Source organism: Pseudopodoces humilis, chromosome 24 (genome assembly GCF_049639895.1).
Source record: "Pseudopodoces humilis isolate 2021_Gansu_Grassland_sample_001 chromosome 24, ASM4963989v1, whole genome shotgun sequence".
Taxonomy (NCBI): Eukaryota; Metazoa; Chordata; class Aves; order Passeriformes; family Paridae; genus Pseudopodoces; species Pseudopodoces humilis.
In genome coordinates, this window is record NC_142223.1 from 1312637 (window position 1) to 1332964 (window position 20328).

General features: G+C 54.1%; 1 protein-coding gene across 3 annotated transcripts; it reads left to right on the forward strand.

Moving 5' to 3' along the window:
- Nucleotides 1–4653: 4653 nt before the first annotated feature.
- NBL1 (NBL1, DAN family BMP antagonist) lies at nucleotides 4654–19107 on the forward strand. 3 transcript variants are annotated; one of them, XM_088066664.1, is made up of 5 exons: nucleotides 5482–5596; nucleotides 12796–12860; nucleotides 15947–16141; nucleotides 16300–16411; nucleotides 18089–19107. In XM_088066664.1, the coding sequence occupies exons 1-5, from the start codon at nucleotides 5531–5533 to the stop codon at nucleotides 18326–18328; spliced, it is 678 nt and encodes a 225-aa protein (XP_087922790.1). In that variant the 5' UTR covers nucleotides 5482–5530; the 3' UTR covers nucleotides 18329–19107. The 3 variants fall into 3 exon arrangements, with proteins under 3 accessions (XP_087922789.1, XP_005528317.1, XP_087922790.1); XM_088066663.1 differs by lacking the exons at nucleotides 5482–5596; nucleotides 12796–12860 and adding an exon at nucleotides 4654–4674; XM_005528260.3 differs by lacking the exon at nucleotides 12796–12860 and having other exon boundaries at nucleotides 5465–5596.
- The last annotated feature ends 1221 nt before the right edge of the window (nucleotides 19108–20328 follow it).

The window sequence follows — 20328 nt, forward strand, 5'->3', positions numbered from 1 at the left end:
TGCAGATGAGCAGTGAATCCCTGAATTACAGACTGGGATGAGCTGGGAGAGCCATGGCAGGGTTTTCCAACTCCTGACATCTTAAATGGAGTTACTGAGCTCCACCTGGGAGTGACTGGGTGAAGTCAAATGAACTGTAGCACACATGGATTCAGATGAGATGATCCAACTGTGTTTGTTGGCCATAAATTCTCTGGAACTTGTAAGGCCACAAAGGTTGCCTGCAGAATTCCTGGTCTCTGTCCTGTGGCTTAGTCCAGACTGAACTAAAGGCAGAGTGTTTTTAGCTCGAGGATTCTGCTCCTTAGACCCTGAAGATGTCCCTGGTGTGGACCTCAGAGGGAACACAACCCATTTCTGTGCCGTTCTTGCTGCTTTGTTCCTCAGCTCCTCCCTTTTGCACTGTTTTCCTTGGGTTTCCTGGAGGGAATGGCTGATGCTGATCGCTTCCCCCCCTCCTTTTTCCAGGCACGGGGCCCATTTTTTGTTGAATTCCCTGTGAAGATGACCCAGTTCCATAGATAATCTGTCCAGAGATGGGGTATTTCATTTGTCAATAAATCCATCACTGGCTGAGGGCTGGAGGGATAATGGGACAGCAGTGGAGGTGCACTGGAATTGCTGCAGGGAAAGCCCCACGTGGTCCTGCTGTTTGCAGAAAGGGTTCTTTTATAGGAAATAATTCCTTTAAATCTTTGGGAGCATCCTAGCAGACGACATGCTTGTGGGAGGCTCCAGTTTACTATCTGCAAAGTCACGGATTTTATATCCATATTAGGTATAAATAGAGGTGGGCTGGCAGATAGAGGCAAGGTCACTGTGACTCCTCCAAGCACCGGATGAGCCTGCGATTATTCCACTGGGGCTTCACATTTAACTCTTGTCACGCACTGCAGCAGCCACTGCTGCCAAAATTAAAACCTAAAATGGTGCAAAGTTGGTCTAACCCAGTGTCTGAGCCTGCTCAGGAAAGCTGTGGTAAGCTGAGAACTCATGGCCACTTTCATTTTATTTTCTCATTATTTTTATTTTTATTTTTATTCCTCATCAGCTGCAGCAATAGTTTCAAAAATCCCAATCCTGCTCCAGGGCAGGAGGAGAGGGAGGCAATAAACAGATTTCTGAGAGTTCCACAACCAGACCCTTTAAACTATGAAAATCACATTATCACTTTAAGGACAGTATCTGCATTTTGGAAGGTGGGAGGACTGTGAGCTGAGGCCTTTAATCTGCTAACAGATGAATATATATTCTTTTATCTTTTTTTCCTCAATCATCCTAATCCTAAACATTGACTTTGTTTGACATTGCTGTAGCAGGACTTTGAAAAACTGGCAATTCAGGGGATCTGATTTTGGGTGCTTTTCTTCAAGGCCAGAGAGTTTGTGCAGGAGGCTCTTCCCATGCAGAATTGCTCTGTGAGTCACCCCGTTTCCTTTCAGTAATGTGCAAAATGTTCCCTGCACACATGTGGATGTTCTAAGTTTGTCCTGCTGCTTTGGAGCAGGAGTTTGGAGGAGCCTCGGTGCCAGAAGTGGCTCTGAACACACACAAGCACCTATTGTGACGAGGCCTGAGCCTTGCAGCAGTGCTGCAAGAAAAATAATTAATGTAATAAGAGGTTCTGAGTGATTGCAGTGGGGGGAAGCTGTGCAGCAGAGAATAATAAGGTGGTTATCAGAGGGGATTTGACTGGGTGCAATGGAGTTGGAGGAAACGGGTTATTTTTGAAGAAGAAAGAAATAAAAAGGTGTTTGAACTCGTAGGGATGAGGGCACCTGCAAATGAAGCCCAAGAGGAGGAGAGGAGAGGAGAGGAGAGGAGAGGAGAGGAGAGGAGAGGAGAGGAGAGGAGAGGAGAGGAGAGGAGAGGAGAGGAGAGGAGAGGAGAGGAGAGGAGAGGAGAGGAGAGGAGAGGAGAGGAGAGGAGAGGAGAGGAGAGGAGAGGAGAGGAGAGGAGAGGAGAGGGAGGAGGAGAGGAGAGGAGAGGAGAGGAGAGGAGAGGAGAGGAGAGGAGGAGAGGAGGAGAGGAGAGGAGAGGAGAGGAGAGGAGAGGAGAGGAGAGGAGAGGAGAGGAGAGGAGAGGAGAGGAGAGGAGAGGAGAGGAGAGGAGAGGAGAGGAGAGGAGAGGAGAGGAGAGGAGAGGAGAGGAGAGGAGAGGAGAGGAGAGGAGAGGAGAGGAGAGGAGAGGAGAGGAGAGGAGAGGAGAGGAGAGGAGAGGAGAGGAGAGGAGAGGAGAGGAGAGGAGAGGAGAGGAGAGGAGAGGAGAGGAGAGGAGAGGAGAGGAGAGGAGAGGAGAGGAGAGAGGACTCTGCTGCTGAGTCACATTCCAGGTCATTCTGAGCCCAGATGTTTTCTAATGGGCTCCATGAGAAATCCTTTCCTTCACTCCCTGCTCAGCTCTGTACCCAGATCTTGCCTCAGCAGTGCAAGATTCCCCCCTGGGAGCTGTGCCTTTCCTCTCTGCCTGCCTGGAGGGATTCAGAGCTGCCCCCTCCTCCACCTGTTGAGGTGGGAAATCATCCCTCAGCTTTTTTACTTGTTGAATCTTTGTCTCTCTCTCCTCTCAGCATGAGTGCTGCTGCATTCACCCAGGCTGTGTATGCCCTTCCATCCATGGCTCCTGGCATCTTGGAGATGTCTTCAGGCATTTTTAGGAACCAAAAAGTTGGAGTTTAAGCCCAGCAGGTGATGGCCTGGTGAGAGAATCGTGGAATGGAGTCACAGAATGGTTTGGGTTGGCACAGACCTTAAAGATCATCTTGTCCCAGCCGCTGCCAAGGGCAGGGATGCCACTCACACTAAATCAGGTTCTCCACTCCCCATCCAGCCTGGCCTTGATCAGGTTTAATCCAGCCTCCCTCAGAAGGGAGCTGCTAAGAGCTGTCTTTGTTTCAGGGCCCAGCAGTGCAGTTCTGCACCGTTTGCAGATCAGATGCAGAGGTGAGGGGAGCTGGTCTGACCCAGGCAGGGTGGGCAGAGCCAGACATCGGCCCCCAGGTCCTTCATGGGTCATGAAAGGGGTTTTAACCCCTGAGAGCTCTTCTTGGGCCCTGTGTGGTTCATCTCAGGGATACTGAACAAAACAGCAGTGTGGGAAGAGATGGAATTCAGGCCGAGCTGTGGGATCTGTGCAGGGCCATTCAGCCCTTCATGGACACACACACACACAAACTCTCCCCACTCATTTCCCACCCCCCTTTCCCCCCATGTGCTTTTTAGCATCCCACTGTGGGTAGGCAGGGAGGCCTTGGACTCTGCACTGACACAAAGAAAAGAAACAGTTTTATTTTTAACTTACAAATACACCCTTCTAATTCTCACACCCACAGTGCCAGGTCCTGTCCTGACAAGCGGGGAGCCCCTGGCACTGTGGGTGTTTGTCAGGAACCCAAAACAGCAACAGCAGGCGAGGGAGGGACGTCCTGGGTTCCTGCTGTGTCCCAGTGCACCCAGCCTTGGTGATCCAGCAGCAGGAAAGGGCTGAGGGGAAGGCACAGGGGGTGTGGATGTTCTGGGCATACCTGGTGACAAAACAGGATGGAGGGAGAGTGAGGAGCTGCAGCAAAGTCCCCTGAGCCTGGGGGGACTGGGTGAACAACGGGGTGATGATGGAGCAAGAGCCCCTGGCCAGGGAAGAGGGGCTGGCAGGTGAGCTCAGCTCCTTCCCTCCCTGCAGAGCCTCTGCTCCCTGCCTGGCTCTGTCCAAATGACATCTGCAGGCATCGGGTCAGCACTCCCTGCTCTGGCTGTGATATCACATTGCCCAGGAGAAGGGGAGAAGTCTTGGCCGAGGGCTTTGACAGCCTTTCAACAGCTTCTGTCATCCCCCAGCCAAGCTGCTCTGTCCTCCAGCACCTCTGCCTGGTGCTCCTGACACCAGGAAAGCTGAACCCTGCTCCTGCTGCCTCCCCACCCCCAGATCCACGGATTGCTGCTTCCCTTTCATGCTGTTTACAGAGCTGGAACGGGGATGAAGAGTAGGAAGCTGTGAATGAACTGCATGCTCACAGCTCCTTGCAGAGCAATCACACCCCAGTGCTGAGGATCCCAAAACTCCCATCCAAACACTGAACCACGGACCTCAAACACTCTGAATTTCACCATAACGCCCATGGTCTGCTCCTGTGCATCTACATCTTATTCTTCCTCCTGAGAACTTGCTTCAAAGTCTCAAATGTCTCTCGTTTCACTCATATCATTCAGAATAAAGTATCCTCCTGGGCAGGAGTTTACTGCTGGTCATGCTGGCCATGAGGAGCAGGTAGAGCATTGGTCAAAGGCCTGGGTTCAGCAATGGGTAAAAATGCTGGAAAACGAGATTTTGTGCTCCTGTTGGGGCGTGTGATCATGGCTAGAGGCTGTTCCTGTTGTCTCTTTTGGAGCTGAGCAGTGCAGCACGGTTCAGGGCTGGCTAGGTTGCATTTAGCAGGATAAGAAAGCGATGCTGGAAGCAGCTTTTTACCACCCTGTTTACAAATCTTATTATCCTGCAGCTGGAAGGAGCCGGGCAGCAGGAAACCATTCCTTCAGCAGAAACCTCCTCCAGCAAACATCCAGCCCCAAAACCTCTCCCCACAGCTGCTGCCAGGGCACTGCCAGCACTTCTCCTCTTCCTGCTCCTCTGATCTCCATGCAAATCCTCACAGCAGCAAAACCCAGCCAAGCCTGGCAGGTATCTTTAGATTTGGGTGGTGTTTAATGTTGGGGGCCTCTTTAGATTAATTTAGATTAATTGTGCCTTAACAGAAACAGAAACAGCGATTATCCTCTCTGAAAGGGCCGTGATCGGGGCTTCACTGGGCTGGGCTTTGGCTGTCAGGTTTTAATGGGAAAGGGAAAGAGGGGAAGAAACAAGAAAAAGAGGAGAAAGAGGAAGGGAAAAGAAAGTAAAAGCAAAAGAGAAAAGCGTCGTCTGTAGCGCTGGAGAAGTTTCCTGAAGTCCTTTCTGCAGCCAGGACTCTGCCGCACGGACTCTCCAGCAGGAATTCTGTTTAAATAAGAGTTGCTGGCGTTCAGCGAGCCCGATGCAGACTCTTGATGCCTCTGCAGGAACCAAGCTCAGGGACCTTCCCTGGGGCTCTCCCGGCCGAAACCCCCTCGTTCTGTTCCCAGCGGGCTCTCCCCAACCACGGGCTGAGCTCCGTGCCCGGCTCCTCGAGGCTCTCGGTGCCTCTCCCTCCTCCCATCCCTCCCCTCCTTTCCCCTCCTCTCCTTTCCCTGCCCGATTGTGCAATCGCGAGCGGCGGGGCCCGGCGGCACCGCCCGGAGCCCGGCACCGGGGGGAGGAGGAGGGAGAGAAGGAGGGAGGGAGGGAGGGAGGGAAGGAGAAAAGGAGGGAGGGAGAGAAGGAGGGAGGGAAGGAGGGAGAGAAGGAGGGAGGGAAGGAGAAAAGGAGGGAGGGAGAGAAGGAGGGAGGGAAGGAGAAAAGGAGGGAGGGAGGGAAGGAGAAAAGGAGGGAGGGAGGGAAGGGAGGGAGGGAGGCGGCAGCTCCCGCCCGCCCCGCGCCTCCCTCCGCGGCCGCGCCGGGGATGCGGCAGCCGCCGGGCACCGCCGGGCCCCGGAGCCCATGGGATGCGCCCGCCGTCGCCTGGCTGGTGAGTAACCCTCGCCTTTGTGTGCCCCAAAACCTGCTGCGTGTTCCCCCGCACCGCATTTCCCGTCTCTTTCCCTCTCTCTTCTCTCCCCGGTGATGGATGGCCGGGAGGATGAGGATGTTGCCACGGGCAGAAATCGCTTGCAGATGAGGCGGACTTGAGCGGGGGGATCTGCTCTGTAATCGTTCAATTATTTCCACCGCGCAAATAGAATAAAAGCCTGGGAGCCGGAGCCGCGCTGTGCCGGTCACACATCTGTGGTACAGAGAATCCTTCCCTCCTTCCCATCCCTGCCGGGGCTTGGAACAAAAGTGCCGAGGGAAGAACGGGAACGCTCAGCATCGATTAAACACCAGCAGACGCGTTCAGCGATCATAAAAGAGTTTTCCCGATGGCAAGGCAGTAAACTTTTGTTCCTTGAAAAGTTCATCCCGGGGATTAATTTACATCCTTGTTTCATGGAAGTACTTTAGGCATTTACTGTAAAGCTTATATCCAATATATCCCTACCTGGTTTTTGGACCTTAACGTAGAGTTTCAATTTACCTCGGTATTTGTAGCAATTTTTACTTGTTCTGTGCAATAGTCTCTGCATTTAAAATCAGTGGGGATTTCTCTTTTTCTCTGGTAGGTGTTTTGGGAACAGAACATGCTTTAGCTCGCTTTCAGGCTGCATTAAAATTGATCTGGACAATCCCTTATTCCCTACTAACATTTCTCTTACGAGGGCACCAGCAAGTTCTGCTCCCCTCCACAATTTAACTTTCCCATACAGGATTAGCCCCATCAAATTAAAAATTCAGCCTGTGTGAAGTGTTTGTTAATTTAGGACACCGTAACTTTTCCGTGCCGGTTTTTTTTTGGGGGGGGGGGGAAAAATCTGCACCCTGCTGAAACAAGTGGGAAAGATCCTGAGGATATGGAGAGACCCAGATTTTTCCCTTTTAGCTGAAGAGCTCAGTGCCCTTTTTGCAATGTCCAACCAGCCAAAAATCAGCTGCAAACACCGGGCACTTCTGCCTTTTGAAGGCAGTCTCCCATCTCGTAAAATCTCGCCTGAAATTTGCAAACCGCAGGATGGGAAATGGAATTTGCCTTCAGTATAAAAATCCCAAGTGTTTGCAAACAGCCCTGAGAAGAATCCGGGCTCTTGGCTTGACCTCCCTGAGCCGAATTCCAGCTTGGGGAGTTTGCGGTCTCACAAAAAGGGCAAAGGAGCGAAATCTTCCCGAGCTCGTCCTTCCAGAGCAAGGAAAACAGTGGAGCTGGAGGGAATTTTGGGTGCTCTGGAGGTGCAGGATCAGGCTCTGAGCCAAAATGCTTCTCGAGGAGCCTTGAAGACCTGCCCGTGTTGGAGGAACTTTGCTGGCGTTGCCGAGGGCGGGTTGGGCTGGTGCAGCCATGGGAAATCTGCCCGAGGAGCAGAGGAAACTCCTGGGCAGTTTTTGCTGCTGTTCCCATTAAAGCTTCAGCAGCTCCTCTGCCAGATCCCATATCCGAGCACGGGGCAGGCACAGCCAGCTTCTTGCTCCGTCCTTGGGCCTCGCTCCTGCTCTTTTTGTTTTGAAGTCCGCTGGAAAAAACCTCCTTCCTCTGCGGCTCGGAGATCCCCTGGGCCAAGGAGCAGAGTAACAGGGTCCAGCACGGCTGAGGGCAAAGAAACTTCACAGCCACTCAAATCAGATCTAAAAAACCCGAACAGCTGATGAAATTGTGCTGGTTGGGGAGTTCCAGAGTGGGAGTGAGGGGTGGGCTGTCCCCTGTCAGCCCTGTTCCCCAGACCTTTGTTTCTGGTGCTGTTTGGGGAGGCACCAGGGCTTTCCTGGACATAAATCAGCAGCGAGGGTGGGAAGGGAGCAGCCCAAAACCCATCCCAGCAGTTGTGGGGCTGGGCTGGGCTGCTGCCCCCGTTCCCAGATCCACATTCCCTGTGGAGCTGAGCTTTGGAGATGGAGTCAGGATGCAGCCCTTGCTCGGGTCACTCTTAGCTGTGGTTTAAACCTCTTTATTCTCTGACACAGAGCTCAGGAGACCTGTCCAGAGCGGGGAAGGGAGCGCTGCTCTGGTCACAGTGTGATTTCTTTCTGGGCCAAATCCTGCAGTTTTAGGAGAAACTATCTAAATGTCAAGTGTGAGGTCAGCCCTGGTGGTGACTGGAAATGCCAGCTGGGCCATGAGCTGTTACATTACCTGCAAACCCCTCTGGCCCTGCACTTCCATGTGCTTTTCTGCTTTGGTCAGTGTCGTGGGTAAACAACACAGACCCTGGGTTTATCAGAACTGAGGAGGCTGCTGTGTAAAGCAGAGACTAAAAGAGAGCAAAACCCCATCAGGTCACTGAATTTCTGCTGCTGTGACCGAGATACGGCCCGAACGGGTTTAAAGGGAGAGGGAGACGGCAGGGAGGATCCTGAAAGACCCTCAGCTCCATCCATAAGCTCTTTTCTCCTTTCCCCTTTCCCCTTCTTGCTCCAGCAGCTGGGAACCTGATCCTGCAGGCGCAACCCCGCTGCGTTGGGTTTTTATTCAAGTTTGGTAATGAATGACCGAGCCAGCGTGGTTGGCATCCGAGACAGCTCCCCTCGCTGCCTGCAGGAATTAAAAAAATCATCATCCTGGTGGCCACTCTGGAACTGGTTTTATCTGGTTCCAGTTAGGCTTGTTTTGAGTAAGACGAGCGGTGCCAGATTCTGATCTCATTTGCACCAGTGGAGTCATTTGGAGGAGCCGGTCCCAGTTTACCTCACCCTGAGTGAAAGCAGAGCGGGGCCTGCGGGGAGCAGCTCTCCCAGGGCAGTGCCCGCTGCAAATCCAACCTGGGAGAAGCTCCTGGGATCCTTCTGGGGGTTTTTCTGTGCTCCAGCAGGGAGGGGAGAGCTTGTGGCGAGGGATGCTCAGGCTCCCGAAGGTGCTGCTGCTCACAGGGGTCAGGAACAGCTTTGGAGAGAGCAGCACAATCCCTGATATCCATTTTGGACATCCACCACCCTCCTGCACGTCCTGATGCCCTCGGGCCCAGGCTGCCTCTCCCGGCTCTGTGGGAAGCTCCAGCTCCAGGGAAAAGCAGGAGGCAGCCGGGCCCCGCTCAGGTCCAGGCATGTGCGGAGGCCTCGGGCTGAAACGCTGCTCCCAGCTGTGGGTGCACATCAGCTGCACCAGGAACGCTCCAGCCACGGCTCCAGAGCGCTCAGAGCTGCAGGGCTCGGGCAGAACCTGGACCCTCCCTCTGCCCAGAGAGCTGAGGCTGCCCAGGCACTGCTCCCACACTTGTGCATCCCAGCTGGATGCTGCTCCCAGACCTGTGCATCCCCACAAAGCTGCTCCCAGACCTGTGCATCCCCACAAAGCTGCTCCCAGACCTGTGCATCCCCACAAAGCTGCTCCCAGACCTGTGCATCCCCACAAAGCTGCTCCCAGACCTGTGCGTCCCCACAAAGCTGCTCCCAGACCTGTGCATCCCAGCTGGATGCTGCTCCCAGACTTGTGTTCCAGCTCCCCCCAAAGCTGATCTGATCCCACTCGTGTTCCAGCTCCCCCCAAAACTGATCTGATCCCACTCGTGCTCCAGATCCCCCCAAAGCTGATCTGATCCCACTCATGTTCCAGCTCCCCCCAAAGCTGATCTGATCCCACTCGTGTTCCAGCTCCCCCCAAAGCTGATCTGATCCCACTCGTGTTCCAGCTCCCCCCAAAGCTGATCTGATCCCACTCGTGTTCCAGCTCCCCCCAAAGCTGATCTGGTCCCACTCGTGTTCCAGCTCCCCCCAAAACTGATCCCTTCTCCCATCCCACTTGTCCCCCTGCTCGTGGGAGCTGCAGAGCCCCACCTGCTTCAAGAAGAGGGGACTGGAGGTGTGGGGCCAGGATATTCCTGAGCTCAGGATGTTCCTGAGCTTTAGGTTGATGCATTTTCCTGGCTGTGATCGTTCTTAATGCTGAAGAAATTGAGCAATTGAAATAAATTAGCAGAAACTGTTTATATGATTCTTGCCTCTTCTACAGGCCATTAGTGTGTCCCTTTTTCCAGCAGAGCTCCTTCAGAACCCCATCCTAAGCCTAAGTCCAGGGGTCCAGAGCTTTCCAGTGACTTTTGTAGGTAAAGCAGCTTGGATTTTTATTTTTTCCAGCTCCAAAAAATGAATTTCCCAAGTGCTCAGTGCATGGTCGAGAAGCCAGATTAAAACTCCCAATGTACCAACATCTTTTGACATTCTGGCCTGTGTGGGGAGGGCAGAAGGTTTTAAAAATGCTGCACTGCTTTTCTTTGTTTCTGCTTTATTTGTGTGACTTGCCCAACCATGCTTGAGTGGAAATTAATGTGTTACAGAAAGGGAAGCTCTAACATCTGCTTCTGAAAGGAGCAGACACAGCCAGGTCCACAGCGAGAAACGACACAGCTTTTGCTCCACTATCAAAAAGTTCTTAGGATGGATTCTTGTGGTTGTTAAATATCAAATGTCTTCCTGTGGTAGTTCCCTGTTTATTTTTTTGTAATTTCTTCCCAGATTTTACAGCTCAGCGAAGCAAGGCTGGAGCTCTGAGCTCAGGAGAGATTTCTGTTCCCATTTAAGCACTTTTGTGTCCTGCTGTCCTGAAGAATTCCCTCCAGACATTCTCAGTGCAGGGTTCTCTCCCCTCTCCCCTGCCCATATCGGACCTCAACCTGATTCTTTTGGGCTGTTACAGTCACTACAGTAAGAGTCCCCAAAATGGTGAAGTTTTAGCTAAATGCAAATTTTAAAAAAGGGGAAGTATTTAATAAGAGCAGGTATTAAATAACATCTCTTGTTTTGATAGATGTTTTTCAACACACAATGACTTTTCAGTTTTTTTGCCCTTGAGATTGAAGCTTTCCCTCTTAATAATGTTGGCTTATAAATTGTTTTGTTCCATGTAAGCAAATATTATTTGAGTTGAGTTTCCTAAGAGCCAGTCCCCAGTGGGGTGCAGTGGTTACAGACCCAACCCTGAGGAGAGCCATGCCCTGGATCTTCCTGGGCTGTTTCTTTCCAGATGCCACCGAGCACTTTGCTCTGCCTTCTCATCCTTTTAGGTGCCTAAATAATCATTTTCCTTTTGGCATTTCCTGCAGTCAGGTCTCTCCTGGCACGGGAGGGATCCCACGTGAGATCTTGCAGCCAGGGAAACTGAGGCACAGAGCATCTTTGGGCCCTGCTGTGTGGCACTCAGGGTGCTGTGACTGGGCTGTGACACCAGCCTGGGCTGGCTCCTGGCACCAGGGAGAGCAGAGCCCAGCGGGGTGAGGAGCTGGCTCTGTGGCCAGGGAGGCAGGACAGGACAGACAGGACAGGACAGACAGGACAGGACAGACAGGACAGGACAGGACAGGACAGGACAGGACAGGACAGGGACAGGACAGGATGGGACAGGACAGGACTGGACAGGACAGGACAGGACAGGACAGGACGGGACAGGACAGGACAGGACAGGACAGGACAGGACAGACAGGACAGACAGGACAGGACAGACAGGACAGACAGGACAGGACAGGACAGGACAGGACAGGACAGGACAGGACAGGACAGACAGGACAGGACAGACAGGACAGACAGGACAGGACAGGATGGGACAGGATGGGACAGGACTGGACAGGACAGACAGGACAGGACAGGATGGGACAGGATGGGACAGGACTGGACAGGACTGGACAGGATGGGACAGGACAGGACAGACAGGACAGGACAGACAGGACAGGACGGGACAGACAGGACAGGACAGGGACAGGACAGGACAGGACAGGACAGGGACAGGGACAGGGACAGGACAGGACGGGACAGGACAGGTCCTGGCAGGACAGGACAGGACGGGACAGGACAGGACAGGACAGGACAGGACAGGACGGGACAGGACAGGATGGGACAGGACAGGACAGGACAGGATGGGACAGGATGGGACAGGACAGGACAGGACAGGACAGGGACAGGACAGGACAGGACAGGACAGGACAGGACAGGACAGGACAGGGACAGGACAGGACAGGACAGGACAGGACAGGACAGGACAGGACAGGACAGGACAGGACAGGGACAGGACAGGACAGACAGGACAGGACAGGACAGGGACAGGACAGGACAGGACAGACAGGACAGACAGGACAGGACAGGACAGGACAGACAGGACAGGACAGGACAGGACAGGACAGGACAGGACAGGACAGGACAGGGACAGGACAGGACAGACAGGACAGGACAGGACAGGACTGGACAGGATGGGACAGGACAGGACAGACAGGACAGGACAGGACAGGGACAGGACAGGACAGGACAGGACAGGACAGGGACAGGACAGGACAGGACAGGACAGGACAGGGACAGGACAGGACAGGACAGACAGGACAGACAGGACAGGACAGACAGGACAGACAGGACAGGACAGGACAGGACAGGACAGGACAGACAGGACAGGACAGGACAGGACAGGACAGGACAGGACAGGACAGGACAGGGACAGGACAGGACAGACAGGACAGGACAGGACAGGACTGGACAGGATGGGACAGGACAGGACAGACAGGACAGGACAGGACAGACAGGACAGGACAGGGACAGGACAGGACAGGACAGGACAGGACAGGGACAGGACAGGACAGGACAGGACAGGACAGGGACAGGACAGGACAGGACAGGACAGGACAGGACAGGACAGGACAGGACAGGACAGGGACAGGACAGGACAGGACAGGACAGGACAGGGACAGGACAGGACAGGACAGGACAGGACAGGACAGGACAGGACAGGACAGACAGGACAGGACAGGACAGGGACAGGACAGGACAGGGACAGGACAGGACAGGACAGGACAGGACAGGGACAGGACAGGACAGGACAGGAGGAGATCCCAGCTCTGACCCAGACCTGGAGCCAAAACCTTCACCTTGCCCATCTCTGCTGAGATCTCGGGGTGGGGTGGGCCCTGTTCCTGTGATGTTTGGAAGCTTTGGGGGTTCTCATCTCGGAGCCTGCCGTGCCTCGTGTGTGGCCATGAGCAGAACCTACCCATGTTTGTGCTTCTCTGGCAGAATTGCAAGATCCTGGATAAGAAAAATACCTCTAAACACATTAAAACAACTCGTGAAACGTTCCTCGTGTCCACCTGCAAGCTTGTCTTGTGTTATGGTGTAAATTTCCTGCTGGAAAAAGAGGGTAAAACTGATTAGATCTGTTTTATTTTCCTCCAGAAGTGTTTGGTTTCCAAATGTCTGGGAACAGCTGTGGGCTGGATGGTGGGAACGTGGCCTCCGAGGTAATTCCAGGGATTGTCCTCGGGCCCATGTAACGATGGAGCTTTTCCCAGCTGCTTGCAGGGACTCCTGAGAGCGCTGGGATGGGAGGAAGGATCTCTTCAAGGTGACACAAAACATGTGAGGTCTCAGAAGATCCCCACAGCGGGCAGCTGAGCTCCCAGGGGTGCTGGAAAAGGGCTCTGGAGCCGCTCACCACGAGGCTGCAGCTGGGAGAAGTTGTTTGTGTCGGGAGCTGGGATGTGCCAGGCTCGGGGCTGAGTCATTTCTTTCCCAAATGCTGCTGGAGGGATGGTGGGGAAGGAAGAGTGAGGGGGGGGAGACCCTCACGGGCCGCTGGCTCTGCCGGAACTGAGCTGAACTTTCTGCTCGAAGAGCTTTGACTAGAGGGGGGAAAAATGGGCCTCGGGAGGGGGGAGAGAAGGAAACCCCTGTGTGCCGTTTAATGGTCCTTATTTTTTTGCTTTTTGTTATCAAGAGGATGTTTTATAACTTACTTATCACCATAAATGAGGATTTTAGAGCTCATGGAAGAGCAGGTTTTCATTTTAGCAGGGAAGAGGAGCACAGCTTTTTCCAGCACACAGGGTCAGCAGGGGAACACACTTGTTCCTTTCGGGCTGCACCGTGTAATTTAGCTTGTCACGGAGGAATGTGCTCAATGCCTTTATTTAATCAGCACTTTACAAACCTCATCTTCCTTTTTCTGCCTTCCCAGAAGGGAGGGGAGAAGGAACACGGTGCTTTTGTCTCTGTGGCTGCTGTCAGATGAGCGCTGCTGGTGGCAGCTCTGTTCGCATGACTGCTCTGAGCTCCGGACTCGCTGCTCCCTCCCAAACCCAGCTGCATCAGATGTTTTCCTAAGCACTGGCATAAACCTCGTTACTTATTAGAAAAGTAGCCCTGCGGGTTCCAGGACATTCCTGGGAGAAGGAAAACACCATGTGCTGTGTTGGAGGCTGCAGGAATTGCTCCAGCTCCAAAGGGGTGCCTGGTTCTCCTGCTGGGGGTTCCCAATTCCTCACCCCTTGCAAAGGGTTGGTTACAAACACATTATTCCTGCTCAGGAAAGGAGAAAACTTCAGCACATGGTTAAATTAATTCCTGAATCCAGGCCCTGCATTTAGCAGAGCACGGCATCGCTCATCTTCCTCACGGGAGAGGATCCCTCGTGCCTGTGGATCTGCCCTGAGCGGCACAAACACCTCCATGGAACACAGATCCCAGGAAATTTCTCAGCACACGCTGGAATCTTTTCCTCTTTGCAGCTGGGTAGAGATGCACAGAAACCTGGAAAAAACCCCACCTTTCTTAGGAAACAAGGAAATTGCTCTCTAATCGGGCACGTGGAAGTGAACTTGCGACTCCAGAGGAATTTGGGCTGTTCCCCGGGGGCTGGGATCGCTCTTTGGGTCACATCCCAGCTCTGATCTCGGACTTGCCTTTGGGAGTGGATTCCTCAGCACAGAGCTGCTGGCATTTGAGGAATGAGTGATGCTTGTTTCAGAAAGCAAACCAAGTGTGTGTGTGAGTCTGTGTGTGCAACTCAGCCACGTTCTTCCTTCAGGAACTGCAGAATTCCCCCACTGAAATGGGGAAAAACAACCTCAGGCACAAGAGTCCTCTTCAGGATGGATTTATTTAACCCCACAGCTCTCAGTGCAAGCTCAGGAGTTAAAACCCTCTGCTTGTCTCCAGCCAACACCTTTGTGCAGGTATTCCCACCAGGAACCCGTGGGATTCACATCCCACAAGTGCTGGGAGGATTAGGAAGCATTAATAATAATAATAATAATAATAATAATAATAATAACGAGAACAACAACAACAATAACAACAACAACAACAACAATAATAATAATAATAATAATATAATGCAGGTGTTGCTGCATTATATTCCTGTGGTTCTTTTATCAGCAGAAAATGAGGGAATTTAGCAGAGACCCCACAAGGTTCCTCCAGAGGGAATGAGGGTGCTCTTTTCTGGATGGAAGACAGGGAAGAATCTCCCTCGTGTGTCTCTTGACTCAGATCCAGGAGGTTCAGCTCAGTGGAGGGAGAACAGAGCAAAATCCCTGCACGACCTTAAAATCCCTGAGTGCTTAGGAGGGCGTCTCATTTAGATAAATCTGATGGTCCTGCAGCCCAGGGGGTGTGGATGAGGACTCTGGAGGGAATTTTTCCTCTCCTTCCCATCAAGTGTTAGAGGTCTGGGCTCAGGAGCCATGGGAATCAACAGGAATCTTTCCAGTGAGGGCTGTGGAGCGTCGTCTGGATAAATAAATAGGAAATAACAAATAATGCGGTTCTAACAAATATTTTAGGAAGTGTTAATGCTCCATCCAAACCCCACACAGGAAAAAAATTCCCCTGTTTCTGTGCTGCTTTTCCACCCAGCGATTTGGGAGTGTTCATTCAGGCACCTTGGCTGGAGAGCAGAGCGAGGAAACCTCGTGGGGATTTCTCTGGGGTGGGGAGTGACCTCTCCAAAACCTTTCTCCTTGTGACAAGGCCCCCCCCCTTCTCTGCAGCTCCCGTCCTCGGAATAACCCTTTGCAGAATTTGGGTGGTTCTGGACAAATAAACTTTGTATTGTTCTTTTCTGCGGGTTTGCTCTGGGCTGAGCTTTCCACGTGCCCTGCGAGCTGCTGCCTTGCAGCGACATCTGCTGCGCATTCCCTGGAGGAGAGGGGTCAAGGCTGGCAGCAAGGCCAGCTTTGCATTTCAAGGTGGGAGGAAAGGAGGAGGAAAAGCTTGTTCCTTCCTCAAATAAAAAAACATTTCCGTGGTGCGGGACTTCTCCAGCCTGGCTCGACTCTTTTGGTTTGCAAACTTGTCCCAGCCCAGCTCTGGGTGGGAAATGAGGAAAAGCCTGCTGGTGTTCCAGGCACAGAGCTTGGGAGAGGTGACTCTGAGTGGCCCAGAGCTGCTTTGGAAAAGGCAGAGTAGCACATCCCACTCCAGGGGCAGCGTTCTGGGATGTGGGGACGGAGCCGTGCTCGGAACAACCAACAAATTCCACGGGGTAGGAGAAACGAGCTGCTTTGCCAATTTCCTTTGCTGCTAACTCTTTGCTCTCCGTGTCCAGGTGTAGGATTTTGGCAGAGCTGGCCATGATGTTATGGTTTGTGGTGGGGGCCCTGTTCCCAGCGCTGCTCCTGGCTGCTCCACCGCCCATAAACAAACTCGCCCTCTTCCCGGACAAGAGCGCCTGGTGCGAGGCCAAGAACATCACCCAGATCGTGGGGCACAGCGGCTGCGAGTCCAAATCCATCCAGAACAGGTACAGACCCACCCTCAGCCCAGGCCCAGAGGTCCTGGTGGCACTGGGGTGGCTTTGGGGACTGTCCAGGCACAGCCTCTGTCTCAGGGGAAGGTCCAATCTCTGCTGGGAAGAGCGGTGCCTCCCCTGAGCCCCCACCCCTCGTGCTGTCCTTGCAGGGCCTGTCTGGGACAGTGTTTCAGCTACAGCGTCCCCAACACCTTCCCCCAGTCCACAGAGTCCCTGGTGCACTGCGACTCCTGCATGCCAGCCCAGTCCATGTGGGAAATCGTGAGTATCCCGCTCTGCTCCGTGGGGCTCGGCTCTGACACCACTTCAGGGCCACTCCTTCTCCTTCTCTGGGCTTTTCCCACTCACAGTTTCCTTCCAGGGCGTCCCTCAGGTGTTTTGAGGTGCCTGGGTGGAAGGAGCCGTTATCCCTCTGTTTCCAGAACCATCCCCTGTCCTTCCCTGCATTATTTATCCCTGTGCTGATCCACTGCTCTCTCCACCGCTCCTTTTGTCAGCCCTTGGGAGATCTGGCTGTGTTTGATGTCCACAAGTTCATCCTTAGACCTCACAGCTCCGTGTCACCTCTGATCCATAACCCTAAATCCCAGAGGAGCTCAGGGAACCGGCTCAGCTCACATTTGATGAGAGGGTTTATTCCAAACCGGGCTGCTCAGCACCTCTTGTGGGTGGCCTTTGCTGTCCCCGATATTCCAGCAGTGCCCGGGAGCCGTGTCCTGCTGGAGGCGGTGCTGAAAGGAGCTGGGAGTGAGGTGGGGTCGGTCTCTTCTGCTGTGTCTCAGGTGAAAGGAGGAGAGGAAACAGCCTCAAGCTGCACCAAGGGAGGTTCAGATTAAATATAAGGAAAAAAAAATTGACTGAAAAGGTGGTCAGGTTTTGGAAAAAAGTTCCTCAAGGAGGTGGTGGAGTCCCTGTCCCTTGGAGGTGCCCAAGTGACGACTCTCAGTGCTCCGGGCTGGGTGACACGGTGGGGATGGGTCATAGGTTGGATTTGATGGTTTTGGAGGTTTTTTCCAATCTTAATGATTCAGTGATTCCATGGTTTAGAGGTGACTGTGGTGGTGCTGATGGCTTGACTCGATGAGCTTGAGGGTCTCTTCCAGCCTTGATGATTCTGTGATTTTCGCTGAGTTTCTGGAAGGAGACATTCCCAGACAACTCCCAGCTTGCAGACTGAGCGGGGGGGTTTTATTTCTCTGGATAGAAACCCATCACATCTGGCCTAAAACACCCCAAAACCTGCAGGCTCTGGGGCAGGTCAGACCTCCCAGCACCACAGCAACCTGAGCTCTGACCCACAGCAACCTGAGCACTGACCCACAGCAACCTGAGCTCTGACCCACAGCAACCCAAACACTGACCCACAGCAACCCAAACACTGACCCACAGCAATCTGAGCACTGACCCACAGCAATCTGAGCTCTGACCCACAGCAACCTGAGCTCTGACCCACAGCAATCTGAGCACTGACCCACAGCAATCTGAGCTCTGACCCACAGCAACCCGAGCACTGACCCACAGCAACCTGAGCACTGACCCACAGCAACCTGAGCTCTGACCCACAGCAACCCAAACACTGACCCACAGCAACCCGAGCACTGACCCACAGCAACCTGAGCTCTGACCCACAGCAACCCAAACACTGACCCACAGCAACCCGAGCTCTGACCCACAGCAACCCAAACACTGACCCACAGCAATCTGAGCTCTGACCCACAGCAACCCGAGCACTGACCCACAGCAACCTGAGCTCTGACCCACAGCAACCTGAGCTCTGACCCACAGCAACCCAAGCACTGACCCACAGCAATCTGAGCACTGACCCACAGCAACCTGAGCTCTGACCCACAGCAACCCAAACACTGACCCACAGCAACCCAAACACTGACCCACAGCAACCTGAGCTCTGACCCTCTGTGTCCTTGTCCTGCTGCCCAGGTGACACTGGACTGCCCAGGCAACGAGGACATCCCCAGGGTGGACAAGCTGGTGGAGAAGATCCTGCACTGCAGCTGCCAGGCCTGTGGGAAGGAGCCGAGCCACGAGGGAGCTCTGTTCAACGTGTACCTGAACGCCGAGGAGAACGCGCCCCACCAGGGGCCCCACCACCACCCCCAGGAGATGGAGGAGCCGCCGGCCTCCAGCCACCAGCAGCACGAGGAGGAGGGCGAGGAGTGACCCGGCCCGTGTGGACTGTCCCGGCAGGGCTGGGCGAGGGCCGGGTTTTGGGGAGGGAAGGGGGTGCTGGAGTCTTTCCTGTCGAATCGCTGCCCTCGCGTCGCCCCCCGACAGCGCGGGGCCTCTCCTGATGCAAAACTAATTGCACATAATAATTATAATATATTGAGAGGAGCGGCACCAGGGGCTGGGCCGGGCTCTCCGTGGAGCTCTGCTGGCTTTTCCTCGTGCCCAGGGTGGAGGAAGAAGGGAAGAAGACTCTCCAGAGCCCCACCAGGGATCCACATCTCTCCTGGGGTGGTGGGATCTTAGTCCAACCCCAATTCTTTGTACCAGGTGGTGCCTGGGGAGGGTTTTTCCCCAGGATGTGCCTCTGGGGCTGTAAGTGTGGAGCTGTGATGGTGACAACCCTCGCTGTCCCCAGGGCCACCACGGGGACAAGGGACTGGGACCATGAGCGCTGGGGCTTCACGTTTTGGGGCTGCAGGGGAAGGCCAAGAGCTGGGGGATGATCTGGGGGAGGTTCCACCCCTGTCCCCCCTCTCCCTGCTGCACTTCCATGGTTGTGCAGGGAGAAGGGGGCTGAGGGCTGGAACGTCCCTGGGGGTCGGGGTGGGCACGGCCTCTGCTGCCCCTCTCTCTCCGTTGCATTGTCCTGACAAGAGCTTCCAGAGCTTGTTATCCATGCCTCTCCCTCCTTTTGACAAGTTTTGGGTTTGGTTTTTTTTGGGGTTTTTTTTATTCCTTAAATAAATTAGTTGTGACTTCCACTGCTCAGTGCTCTGATGCCTGTCTGGTTTTTGGCAGTGCTGACACCAGGACAGGGCCCAGGGCAGGGCAGAGCCGTGGCTCCAGCAGCTCCCCGCTGCATTCCAGCTGGGAAAAGGAGGAGAGAGAGCTGCTGGAAGGAAAACCAAACCCAAATACTGAACCTGGGGGCTGCAGGTGGCCCGGGGAGCCTGCACGGCAGCTGTGGCTGGGCATGGGGGATCCCACTGCTGTGGGGTCTGTGGGATCTGTGGGATCTGTGGGAGCTGTGGGATCTGTGGGAGCTGTGGGATCTGTGGGTGCTGTGGGATCTCTGGGATCTGTGGGGATCTGCGGGTGCTCTGGGATCTGGGATCTGGGATCTGTGGGAGCTGTGGGATCTGTGGGGATCTGCGGGAGCTGTGGGATCTCTGGGATCTGTGGGATCTGTGGGATCTGTGGGATCTGTGGGAGCTCTGGGAGCTGTGGGATCTGTGGGATCTGTGGGATCTGTGGGATCTGTGGGAGCTGTGGGTGCTGTGGGGATCTGTGGGATCTGTGGGAGCTGTGGGATCTCTGGGATCTGTGGGATCTGTGGGAGCTCTGGGAGCTGTGGGATCTGTGGGATCTGTGGGATCTGTGGGATCTCTGGGAGCTGTGGGGATCTGTGGGATCTGTGGGGATCTGTGGGATCTGTGGGATCTGTGGGAGCTCTGGGATCTCTGGGATCTGTGGGATCTCTGGGATCTGTGGGGATCTGTGGGATCTGTGGGAGCTGTGGGATCTGTGGGATCTGTGGGATCTGTGGGTGCTGTGGGATCTCTGGGATCTGTGGGGATCTGTGGGAGCTGTGGGATCTGTGGGAGCTGTGGGATCTGTGGGAGCTGTGGGAGCTGTGGGATCTCTGGGATCTGTGGGATCTCTGGGATCTGTGGGGATCTGTGGGGATCTGTGGGGATCTGTGGGATCTGTGGGAGCTGTGGGAGCTGTGGGAGCTGTGGGATCTCTGGGATCTGTGGGATCTCTGGGATCTCTGGGATCTGTGGGATCTGTGGGAGCTGTGGGATCTCTGGGATCTCTGGGATCTGTGGGGATCTCTGGGATCTCTGGGATCTGTGGGGATCTCTGGGATCTCTGGGATCTGTGGGATCTGTGGGGATCTCTGGGATCTCTGGGATCTCTGGGATCTGTGGGATCTCTGGGATCTGTGGGGAGCTCTGGGATCTGTGGGATCTGTGGGAGCTCTGGGATCT